The sequence below is a fragment of the Lithobates pipiens genome, unplaced genomic scaffold (genome assembly GCF_037356315.1).
Source record: "Lithobates pipiens isolate NorthernLeopardFrog02 unplaced genomic scaffold, aLitPip1_a1.2 Scaffold_57, whole genome shotgun sequence".
NCBI lineage: Eukaryota > Metazoa > Chordata > Amphibia > Anura > Ranidae > Lithobates > Lithobates pipiens.
The window spans coordinates 707,825-720,800 of record NW_027507879.1 but is presented as its reverse complement, the minus strand read 5'-3'; the positions used below and the strand labels follow the sequence as shown (position 1 = coordinate 720,800).

General features: G+C 48.0%; 1 protein-coding gene across 3 annotated transcripts in view; it reads left to right on the top strand.

Annotated features, from left to right (window-relative positions):
- The window catches only part of TDRD9 (tudor domain containing 9), a 391,054-nt gene that overhangs the window by 126,899 nt on the left and 251,179 nt on the right, over window positions 1–12,976 (top strand). For all 3 annotated transcript variants that reach the window (XR_013270091.1, XM_077467571.1, XM_077467570.1), the window contains exon 6: window positions 12,225–12,305. Coding sequence is in view for 2 of the 3 variants with exons in the window: in XM_077467571.1 (XP_077323697.1) it covers window positions 12,225–12,305 (81 nt within the window). In the remaining variant the exon portion in view is untranslated. The remainder of the gene's footprint in view (window positions 1–12,224; window positions 12,306–12,976) is intronic.

The window sequence follows — 12,976 nt, the reverse complement described above, 5'->3', positions numbered from 1 at the left end:
CCATATACACTATCAGTTTTTCTGCAGATTTTTTTTTTTCCCTTTAGATTTACTAAAACCATATAATATGAGGTCAAACCTTAAAAGTTTGAATTTGTATGCAATCGAGCAGGCCCTTGCATTAAATTGTTTTGGTAAATCTAAAGACAAAAGTCAGCAGAAAATCTGATAGTGTGTATGGGGCTTAACATGGGTTTGCCTACAAAATATTACTGGTGCATTCCAAGATGAAAAAATGCATATAGATATTGGAGTGGTGTGGTGGTATATGTAAATACTTTTAGTAAGCTAATGATGGCATGGAAAATTCAGTTCATTTTGAAACTGGTGGCAGCACTTGTCACATGTCAAAAAAAAGGTTAGGACTGGTCAGCAAAAAGCTGTCAAAGTAAGGGATACATGAGAACATTTTACAACTAATTAGGCTAAGTGGTAACGGTTAAGTAACACGGCTATTAAAAAAGCATCTTCGAGAGTCAGTGTTTCCGAAGGAATGATGGGTAGAAATTTGCCATTCTGAAAAGTGGTCTAAAAATTGTAGAACAAGGAGTAATGTTCCTTAACCACTTCCCGACCGCCGCATGCCAATGTACATTGGCAGAATGGCACGAGTGCGCAAAAGAACATACCCACACGTCGCTCCATAATTGCGTGCACCCGCCGCAGATCCCCCGGACTCGATGTAAACAAGACATTTCCCTGTTCTGCTTAGTGACATGACAAGGATCCACTGCTTCCCTGCCAGTGATATATATACAGTAATCGGTGCCTATTTTTAGCTCTGATCGCTGTATAAATGTCAATGGTCCGCAAAGACGCAGTCCCGATAATCAAAGATCACCGTCATTACTAATAAAAAAAGGAAAAAAAAAGAAAAATGTCATAAATCTATCCCCTATTTTGTAGAAGCTTTAACTTTTGTGCAAACCAATCAATATACATATTTTTGGGGGATAATTATTGCAAATGGTAAAAAATATTGCTTTTTTTCCCTAAATTGTCAGCCTTTAAGTTTATAGAGCAAAAAATAAAAACCAAAGGTGATTAAATACCAAAAGAAAGCTCTATTTGTGGGAAAAAGGTTTTTTATTTAGTTATAGCCTCGCACGACCACGCAATTGTCAGTTAAAGCGTTGCAGTGGCGAATCGCAAAAAAATGTGCTGTTCATTAAGGGGGTAAAACCTTCCGGGGCCGAAGTGGTTAATGTAAAACTGCAAAGACCTTAATTAACCATTTGAGCTCTGGAAGATATTGTCCCCTTCATAACCATGCCATTTTTTGCTATTGTGCACTGAGCTAATGTAACTGGCATTTGTGCCGTCATGCAACACTACCCAAATTAATTTTATATAATTTGTCCCACAAATGGCTTTCTTTTGGCGGTATTTGATCACTTCCCTTTTTTTGTGCTATAAATTAAAAAAGAACAAAAGTTTGGAAAAGCAAATATTTCTCTTATATTCACCGACCGACACAGCTCCTCTCATAACCATTGGGTTGTTCTGCCCTATTACTAGGCGATACTAGGCATTAGTTCTAATACAACACTCAGAACTTAGTTTTAGGGGGTGATCCCTTGGGCAACAACCCTCCAGCCTGCTATGCATGCGGGCCGTGCTTTTTTTATGCAGAAGCGTGACTTTTTGAGCAAGATTGATCCTGTGTTATACTATCAACAGCCGGCTTGGTGACAGGCTGGATAACCTTATCCTTTTCGTCTCTCCAGTCCGGCCATCGAGCGCGTGCAGGCCGCAGCTATGCGCTTGGCAGGCCACATCGAAACCTCAGCTCCAGAAGGGGTTGTGGGCTTTTATGCTCCGGGGCATACATATGACTGGGCTACTGATGTCTGCGTCACAGTATGCCGGGCCAGCAGCCACCCTGTACTGATCAGAGTAGGTCTGTAATGGAATGTCTCCCAGCTCTTCAGGACTGGTAAGTACAGCTCTCCCGGCCCTGGGAAGTAGATTCAGGGGTCCCTCGCCTCCCTCTCTTCTCTCCCTGTCCTTATCTCCCCCCCCCTCTCTGAAGGGATGCTTCTTGTGGCTGCTGAGCAGGGTGTGCCTATGCAGGGGCTCTCCAGGGGCCTCTCACCTCACAAGTTCATTTACAAGGAATGAGGTCGCCAGCAACTGACCTTTTCGGTCCCCAAGTACATGGCGGTGCGTTACCCCTTTGAGGAAAGCCTTCTCAAGAAGGCATGCAGGTAGGTTAGTTGGCTTCTGTCCAAAATTGGCCCTAGTATATTAATGGGGACCTTAGATTGTGGGCTCCTTGAGGATAGGGACCGATGTGAGTGTGCAATGTACAGGTATAGGGACAATTTTAGACACTCAAGTTGAACTGGATAGACTGGTGTCTTTATTCAACCTTACTAACTATGAATCTATGAATCGGTCGGCTCCTCTGGTCGTGGACCCCCCCAGTATCCAGGTTAAATAAAGTAACCAGGATCCCGGTAGCAGGGACTCCTGCATTCAAGGATCCCACGGACAGGAAGGCTGAGGGTGGTGGCTTGTTCCTTGTTTACGGTTGTGGGGTCAGCCGTGCGACCAGTACTGGCATCCGCACTTGTTTCACAGACACTAAGTGGGCAAAACTGTTGCACCGCGAATTTAGCCAACCAGCTATTTGTAGCCTCTTTGGACGACATTAAAAATGCCACCGAAGGTAAGAGTACACTACTCCCACAGGCCAGGAAGGCTAAGGAGCCATGTCGTAGGCAAGGGCCCTCTTTTTCTGCTCAGATGGCTTTTCTGTCTGCCCGGAGCTTCGACAAAACTTCCCTTTGTTCAGGGGGTTCGCCATGTAGTCCGGTGCGTCCACAGTTACCCCCCATAGGATTTGAACCCGGTGTTATCGGCGCTTCAAAAACCGCTGTTAGAAAATATCGGGGAGATTCCCCTGTTGACTTTCTCAAAAAGTGGTCTTTCTAGTGGCCATCACATGGGCCAGGAGGGTTTCGGAACTGGTGGCCTTGTCTTGCAAGTCGCCTTATCTGGTTATCCACAAGGATAAGGTGGTGGTGCATCCGTAACTGTCTTTTCTACCGAAGGTTGTCTCAGTTTTTCACATTAATGAGGACATTGTATTACCATCTCTCTGTCCTAGGCTGAAACACCCTAAGAAGGTGGCCCTTCACGCTCTGGATGTGGTTTGGGCTCTGAAAGTGTATTTGTCTACCACTGCTCCCTTTCGGAAGTCAGACTCACTGTTTGTCTCGGTAGCTGGTCCTAAGAAAGGCATGGCGGTCTCATCAGCCACCATTTCCAGGTGGATCAGACAGATTGTAGTACAAGCCTACACCTTGAAGGGGCAGGTGCTCCCATTTCCGGTCACGGCCCACTCCATGAGGGCAATCAAGTCTTCGACCTTCCGACACCAAGCGTCTTTCGCTCAGGAGTGTAAGGCGGCGACCTGATCTTCTGTCCACATGTTTACCAAGTTTTTTGAATTTAAGAGAAAATAGGATTTTTTGTACTCACCGTAAAATCCTTTTCTCTGTAATTCACCGACCGACACAGCACCCGCCCCTGCTTTTTTATCTTTGTTATACTTCTTGTTGATGTACTGATGGCTGCATAGCAGGCTGGAAGGTTGTTGCCCAAGGGACCACCCCCTGGTCAAAACTGAGTTTTGAGTGTTTTATTACAACTAATGCCTAGTATCTCCTAATAGGGCAGAAAAACCCAATGGTTATGAGAGGAGCTTTGTTGGTCGGTGATTTACAGAGAAAAAGATTTTATGGTGAATACAAAAAATCCTATTTTTTTTTATCATACATCATGGGACACAGAGCCTAAGTAATGGATAAGAATAAATAAGATCACAGAAATTTTGACTTGCCTGTAAATACCACGTATTGTGCAGCACACTGGCCCCCCTCCCTAACTTTCCTGGTCATTCTGTATGGCTTGCTATGAAATGGAGGATTGGTAAGGTTAGGGTATTAGGGGAGGTGCTCCAGGGGTGCCCAATCCTCTTCAGGTACGAGGCAATAATCCATAGTGTGACAGAAATCAGGCCTCCAGGTTGATGCAAGGGGTCGTGCAGACTTGATGGAAGCAAGCCTGATAATCTTGGACAAAAAACTGTCCAATGACCTCTGCCGTCTTCATCCTAGGAGTGGTCAATCTAAAGGCAGATTGCATCAATTGTTAGTGCCAGGGTATTTGGTCATTTTGACCATTGTTACTGATGGCAGTTAATAAGGCTAGTAGAGTTTTGGAACTGGCGGCTTTCTTGTAAAGGGCTGTTTTTGGCGCTTTCACCGTTTTTATTTATTTTTTGCTGCTGCTTAAAGTTAACTTGGCTTTCAATCTCAACCAGGATGTTTTCTTGCATGACTTTTTCTCCTAGGCCTGAGTTACTGCTGAACACACTTCTGATGTCCTCCGTGCTGTGACGGCGAGCGGCCGGGAACACACAGCTATTGAAATGAAAGCTGTGATGTTCCCAGCGCTGTGATCAAACAGGCGCCGGAGGCGGCTCTCTTCCCTGCACAGGCTGGCTGCAAAATGGGACACACTGGCTGCAAAATGGGACACACTGGCTGCAAAATGGGACACACTGGCTGGGACACACTGGCTGCAAAATGGGACACACTGGCTGCAAAATGGGGCACACTGGCCTGCACCACATTCTCTGACCATCTTCTGTACCATGTCCCCAGTCTGACCATCTTCTGTACCGTGTCCCCAGTCTGACCATCTTCTGTACCGTGTCCCCAGTCTGACCATCTTCTGTACCGTGTCCCCAGTCTGACCATCTCCTGTACCGTGTCCCCAGTCTGACCATCTCCTGTACCGTGTCCCCAGTCTCTGACCATCTCCTGTACCGTGTCCCCAGTCTCTGACCATCTCCTGTACCGTGTCCCCAGTCTCTGACCATCTCCTGTACCGTGTCCCCAGTCTCTGACCATCTCCTGTACCGTGTCCCCAGTCTCTGACCATCTCCTGTACCGTGTCCCCAGTCTCTGACCATCTCCTGTACCGTGTCCCCAGTCTCTGACCATCTCCTGTACCGTGTCCCCAGTCTCTGACCATCTCCTGTACCGTGTCCCCAGTCTCTGACCATCTCCTGTACCGTGTCCCCAGTCTCTGACCATCTCCTGTACCGTGTCCCCAGTCTCTGACCATCTCCTGTACCGTGTCCCCAGTCTCTGACCACCTCCTGTACCGTGTCCCCAGTCGCTGACCACCTCCTGTACCGTGTCCCCAGTCGCTGACCACCTCCTGTACCGTGTCCCCAGTCGCTGACCACCTCCTGTACCGTGTCCCCAGTCGCTGACCACCTCCTGTACCGTGTCCCCAGTCGCTGACCACCTCCTGTACCGTGTCCCCAGTCGCTGACCACCTCCTGTACCGTGTCCCCAGTCGCTGACCACCTCCTGTACCGTGTCCCCAGTCGCTGACCACCTCCTGTACCGTGTCCCCAGTCGCTGACCACCTCCTGTACCGTGTCCCCAGTCGCTGACCACCTCCTGTACCGTGTCCCCAGTCGCTGACCACCTCCTGTACCGTGTCCCCAGTCGCTGACCACCTCCTGTACCGTGTCCCCAGTCGCTGACCACCTCCTGTACCGTGTCCCCAGTCGCTGACCACCTCCTGTACCGTGTCCCCAGTCGCTGACCACCTCCTGTACCGTGTCCCCAGTCGCTGACCACCTCCTGTACCGTGTCCCCAGTCGCTGACCACCTCCTGTACCGTGTCCCCAGTCGCTGACCACCTCCTGTACCGTGTCCCCAGTCGCTGACCACCTCCTGTACCGTGTCCCCAGTCGCTGACCACCTCCTGTACCGTGTCCCCAGTCGCTGACCACCTCCTGTACCGTGTCCCCAGTCGCTGACCACCTCCTGTACCGTGTCCCCAGTCGCTGACCACCTCCTGTACCGTGTCCCCAGTCGCTGACCACCTCCTGTACCGTGTCCCCAGTCGCTGACCACCTCCTGTACCGTGTCCCCAGTCGCTGACCACCTCCTGTACCGTGTCCCCAGTCGCTGACCACCTCCTGTACCGTGTCCCCAGTCGCTGACCACCTCCTGTACCGTGTCCCCAGTCGCTGACCACCTCCTGTACCGTGTCCCCAGTCGCTGACCACCTCCTGTACCGTGTCCCCAGTCGCTGACCACCTCCTGTACCGTGTCCCCAGTCGCTGACCACCTCCTGTACCGTGTCCCCAGTCGCTGACCACCTCCTGTACCGTGTCCCCAGTCGCTGACCACCTCCTGTACCGTGTCCCCAGTCGCTGACCACCTCCTGTACCGTGTCCCCAGTCGCTGACCACCTCCTGTACCGTGTCCCCAGTCGCTGACCACCTCCTGTACCGTGTCCCCAGTCGCTGACCACCTCCTGTACCGTGTCCCCAGTCGCTGACCACCTCCTGTACCGTGTCCCCAGTCGCTGACCACCTCCTGTACCGTGTCCCCAGTCGCTGACCACCTCCTGTACCGTGTCCCCAGTCGCTGACCACCTCCTGTACCGTGTCCCCAGTCGCTGACCACCTCCTGTACCGTGTCCCCAGTCGCTGACCACCTCCTGTACCGTGTCCCCAGTCGCTGACCACCTCCTGTACCGTGTCCCCAGTCGCTGACCACCTCCTGTACCGTGTCCCCAGTCGCTGACCACCTCCTGTACCGTGTCCCCAGTCGCTGACCACCTCCTGTACCGTGTCCCCAGTCGCTGACCACCTCCTGTACCGTGTCCCCAGTCGCTGACCACCTCCTGTACCGTGTCCCCAGTCGCTGACCACCTCCTGTACCGTGTCCCCAGTCGCTGACCACCTCCTGTACCGTGTCCCCAGTCGCTGACCACCTCCTGTACCGTGTCCCCAGTCGCTGACCACCTCCTGTACCGTGTCCCCAGTCGCTGACCACCTCCTGTACCGTGTCCCCAGTCGCTGACCACCTCCTGTACCGTGTCCCCAGTCGCTGACCACCTCCTGTACCGTGTCCCCAGTCGCTGACCACCTCCTGTACCGTGTCCCCAGTCGCTGACCACCTCCTGTACCGTGTCCCCAGTCGCTGACCACCTCCTGTACCGTGTCCCCAGTCGCTGACCACCTCCTGTACCGTGTCCCCAGTCGCTGACCACCTCCTGTACCGTGTCCCCAGTCGCTGACCACCTCCTGTACCGTGTCCCCAGTCGCTGACCACCTCCTGTACCGTGTCCCCAGTCGCTGACCACCTCCTGTACCGTGTCCCCAGTCGCTGACCACCTCCTGTACCGTGTCCCCAGTCGCTGACCACCTCCTGTACCGTGTCCCCAGTCGCTGACCACCTCCTGTACCGTGTCCCCAGTCGCTGACCACCTCCTGTACCGTGTCCCCAGTCGCTGACCACCTCCTGTACCGTGTCCCCAGTCGCTGACCACCTCCTGTACCGTGTCCCCAGTCGCTGACCACCTCCTGTACCGTGTCCCCAGTCGCTGACCACCTCCTGTACCGTGTCCCCAGTCGCTGACCACCTCCTGTACCGTGTCCCCAGTCGCTGACCACCTCCTGTACCGTGTCCCCAGTCGCTGACCACCTCCTGTACCGTGTCCCCAGTCGCTGACCACCTCCTGTACCGTGTCCCCAGTCGCTGACCACCTCCTGTACCGTGTCCCCAGTCGCTGACCACCTCCTGTACCGTGTCCCCAGTCGCCGACCACCTCCTGTACCGTGTCCCCAGTCGCCGACCACCTCCTGTATAAAAATATTTTTAAAAAACAGTCATTTTCGGTATCAGTGCTGTTTCGGTATCGGTTTTGGTTTTCGGCCTAGTGTATTTTTCATTTTCGGTATCGGTTTCGGCACCAAAAAACCCATTTGGTGCATCCCTAGTTTTAATGTGCCTTACTTGAGGGAGGTCGGGGTGATTCCTTCTTTAAGGGATTGGCTTATGAGGTATGTTATGATGGGTGCCAAGATGTCGGTACATGCTTTCAGAAGTTTTGTGGGAATGTCTTTCTGCGATGTGTTGTCTTGGAGGTTTCTGATGATGGTTTTGGTGGTGTCCATGGTGATTGGGACCAGAGTAAATCTCGGTGGTTGTAGAATAATTGTGTGAGTGTGTGTGGGTTTTTTTATTTTTATTTTTTTTTCCTTCTTGCGCTGGCTGAATGTGGTTACTGGTTATGTTCTGCTGAATTATTTCCTGAATGGTTGCAGTATTGTCAATGAAAAAAATTGGATAACTCATTGCAGAATTCTTGTGTTTTGTTTGCTGGAGGCTCTAAACAGACGGGTGTTCATAGTCTGGGCGACTAGTTTGAAGAGTGCGTGAGGGCGATTTATCGCTTTTGAGATGGTTTTGAAGAAATTTTATTTACTATGTAGATGGCTTTGTGATATTTTTGTGCTAAGTGATTTGTAATTTGTGTGTTTTTCCATTGAGTTCCTTCTCCAGGCTCCTTCAGCTCTTCTGCCTTCTTGTTTCAGTGATGTAAGAGAGTCATTGAGCCAGCCTGAGTTTTTGCGGCTGGGTGCTCTGCGTATTGGTGCAACTATGTCTGCTGTCTGTAATAATGCTGTGGTAAGGGAGTTGAGTGGTTGGCAGTATAACCCATAGGTGAAAGATATTTGGGGATTTACTAAAACTGGAGAGTGCAAAATCTGGCGCAGCTCTGCATGGTAGCCAATAAGCTTCAGGTTTTTTTTTTTTTTTTTTGTCAAAGATTACAAGCTAAATTTGGAAGCTAATTGGCTACCATACACAGCTGCATCAGATTTTGCGCACTCTAGTTTTAGTAAATAAACCCCATGGTGTTCCTCAATAGATTTCTCAATAGATTTCTCAAAAGAATGTACAATGAGTGCCTACTTTCCCCTTTTTTTAAGTTATTGGACAGATCATCATCTAACAAAATGCTATTCCAAAAGGGAGCAAGTTTTATTTTGGGTTTTATTTACAATAAGATTCATTTAAGATGGTGGCTACAATCCAGTATTTTAACACGTGTTTTCAGACTTTAATTTGTCATTTTTTTTTTCCCAGCATATGTTTAGGTTGCCATACTTTGCTAACATATGTTATATTGTCATTTTAATTCAGCTCTGTCTGGTTTTGGTTGATGGCTGTAATTGCAAAAATAGCGCCTTTTTATTTATTTATTTTTGTGCGCTTATGAAGTCTATGCTGAAGTTCTAAAACCTACTTGCTTACCCTTTCCTCCTCTACATGTTTCCTTCTGGCGGTTCATATTGTCTTTACTGAAATGTCAGCAGAGGCCTGACCTTTTGGTTGCATTGGAACAGGTATTTTCAGCGCTGAAATGCCTCCAAGGAATAAAATGACTTGACTAATTTTGTCTGCACTCTAAATTATTTTTTTTTTTTTTGGTATAGTACAAACTTTGTCTATAACTGAAATGCTGTTTTTTAGGAATGTAGCACAAGTTAATTTAATATGTCTAATTTCAGAAGAAAAAATGCTACTTATATTTTTAGTAAGTTTTTTGATGCCCCTTCTGTCTTGTTTTACACCATAACACATGGTGAAGTTGCAACATATTGGTCTTATATTATCTACTTTATATTGTGTGTGATCATGTGTCCTTAACCACTTACCGAATGATGGCAACAGCACGGTCACCCTGTTCTGGGAGGGGGCGTCTCTTTACATCCTCCCAGAGCTGCGCCCGCTGCGGCGTGTGCTCTGTGATCACATATAGGGGGGGGGGAAAAAGCCAATCACAGTGGCTCTTAACCATGTGATCAGCTGTGTACAATAACAGCTGATCAGGATGTCAACACACTTGCCGGTTATCCGTAACAGGAAAGTGCAAAAGGGGCATCTACACTGATCAGTGTCCTGATATCCATGCCCGCCCCATCAGTGCTGCATATCCTTTCTGCCTGTTAGCGCTCATCAGTGTACATCAGTAAAGGAGAAAAATTACCTGTTTGCAAAATCTTATGACACAAACTAAAACTTTTTTGGTGGTTTATGCTAAAAAAAATAAACCCAGTGGTGAGTAAATTAGGGATGCACCGAATGGGTTTTTTGGTGCCGAAACCGATACTGAAAATGAAAAATACACTAGGCCGAAAACCGAAACGGATACCGAAACAGCACTGATACCGAAAATGACTTTTAAAATTTTTTTATACAGGAGGTGGTCAGAGACTGGGGACGTGGTACAGGAGGTGGTCAGAGACTGGGGACGTGGTACAGGAGGTGGTCAGACTGGGGATGTGGTACGGGAGGTGGTCAGAGACTGGCGACATGGTACGGGAGGTGGTCAGACTGGCGACATGCCGTTTTTTCCTTTCGGCAAATTGCCGAAAAGGGGCATTTTCGGCCGATATGTTTCGGCCCCTGAAATTTCGGTGCATCCCTAGAGTAAATACCACCAAAAGAAAGCTCTATTTGTGGGGGAAAAAAATTAATTGAATATGGGTACAATGCTGCATGACCGCAATAGTCATTAAACGTGCGACAGCGTTGGAAGCTGAAAATTGGCCTAGGCAGAAAGGGAGTGAAAATGCTTGGTATTCAAGTGGTTATTGGCCCAGGGAAACAAAGGAGACCCAGAAGTGACGTCATATACATCCCTTCTGGGTCATCTCCTCCTTCCTCCCGTTGGCACCCGCTATGCTGGTCTCAGGCCCACAAGTGGGCAAGCAGAGCCTGGGGCACATAGTGGTGCAGGGGGTAGAAGCATTTTGGTGGCAGCCCAGGCGCCAGCATGCAATTCCTTGTCGCCATGGCGACCTGGCGCCTGGGATTTGTTGAGCCCTGCATTGATGTAAAAATCTTTCCATTTATCATCTCTACTTTTAACTGTACTAAAACACACTGCAATGGTGTGAACTTTCCCATTTAAATCCATATAGCCTACTGTCCATGCTTGTTTGATGCAGAAGAAAATGCACTGGTGTGCATGTGGTGTGAACCAGTCCTCGGCCTTGACGAAATGCTTTACAGTTCATGGATGAAGCTTCATGAAAAGGCCTAAGGCTTAGCTTGGTTCACGCACTGGTGAGCATTTTTGCAGAATACTATTCGGGGGAGGAGGGGGGGGGAGATAAGGATATTGGCTGGAGGAATGTAGCCAATGGAGCATCTGTTTGTAAGATTTTCAGACTAACCATTGTAAAAATTATGTAGAATAAACATTGGAACAATGCAGTTGTAATAGAATTTATTCCTTGTGAAAATTTGGAACTTGACTTTAGTAGGAAGGGCTGTAAAAAAAAAAAAAAATAGTGCTCCTAACTCCTTACTTGGCCTTGCTGTAAAGGATAAACTATGTTCATTAGCTTGCATTTGTCTGGTACTTTGTGTATTGCTAGATAAAATCAGTCCTTGATGAATCTCAGGCTGCATATAACCATGGAAGTTATCGTTGGCTAGCTTATGCTTCCTTCGAATCTTGGATGGTTCAGGAGGGACTGGCTGAGATTTGATCCATGTATGGACAGGCTTATTGTACCCAAGTTGAATGTTTGATCAATTTTGGTACAACCAGCCTGTTGGATTTTACATGCTATCGTTGCTTGCATGTTATAGCCACTAGCAATATTCACTGTTCTCTCATTAGGGAGGGATTCCCTGTCAGCATGGTCTGTGTTGATGTGGATGAGTTTTCTTTGCAGCAACCTGTGGTTGCAGGAAAGAAAGTTGCTCCCTCTGTGGCTGGCCTTAGATTTTACTATGTCCTTTTTTGTTTCCCTTTGTACCCTAATCTTCAGATTAGGAAGTACCTCCTTTCTCTCCTGTACTTCTCATGTCAGATCCTTGCTGGTTAAGCGTTTGTCACTGTCTATAATTGAAAATACCCATATGCGTGGTTGCTATGGGTGTGAGGGAAACAAAAGTGTTAAGTGATTGTAAGCTACCACCATGTTACACAACCCATTCAGTTAAAAATGGAAATGAAAGGCAAAACTTTTTTTTTATAAGTAATCGCCTTCCCTCTGTTCTCAGCTGCATAAGAGCTGAGGAGAAGACAAGCAACAGCACACTGATCTTCCCAGTAAATGGCTTTGGGGGGGTCAGTTTTTTATTAGGAAAGCAGAGGGACTGGCAAGAACACCAGCGATTTCACACCAAGAAAGCAATACAAAGAACGGGATACTTATACATGTATGTATTACAGCAGTCACGTATCAGGAATATAAAATGTTGGGGTAACAGACACACTTTAGATCTATGTTGGAGTATTGTCTTGGGTTCCAATAAGATTTGCGTCTAGCCTTTATGCACTAACTTTTATTTGTTTTTTTTTGTTTCATTGTTCAGGTCCATGAGCGCACAGAAGAAATGGACTTTCTCCTGATGATTGTTCGCAGACTCTTGCGCACTAATTCGCGAATGGTTAAGGTAAGCAGTATTTGGGGTTCACATGTTTTTGGAAGGGGAGGGGGGAGCACCACCTATGTGTTGCATTAAACCAAGGGATTTATTGCCAAAAGTTAAAAACTCACAAGAATAAAATAGTAAACATTCTTATCGTATAGCGTAGTGTCCGCTATTTGTCCAGACCCCAGGAGCCGCCTGGGGTCTGGACTGCTGTATGAAAGGGCCCCAAATGTAGAATGGTTTATGAATAATGTGGCTTTTTCTACACCACTATCATCACCAGTAGTGAGGGAGAGTGAGGAAGAATTAAACATTTTCAGTTCTCACTGGAACAGGATTGGAGGGGATGTTTTTCAATGGGGATATAGTTATTGTGACAATTGAAATAAGCTTTCTCCTGTTTGTAGAAATTCCCCTTCTTTTTCTATTTTACCAGGGATATGGAGTTTAGTGAAATGTCCCTGATAGGAACACAGACTACAGTAAAGATTCTATCCTTATCCACTAAAGATGGTTTAGGCCAGGGCTTGACAAATTTGCTTGGAATCTAGGAGCCAGCTAAAAAAGTTAGGAGCCAGGTCGGTAACGGCAATCCAGACCTGTCCCTGGCCTGACATGGAGACGAGTGAGGGGAGGATAGCGCGGCCCCCCCACCTGTCTCCATGTCATTGCCCATAGCTCTTAGAGGGACA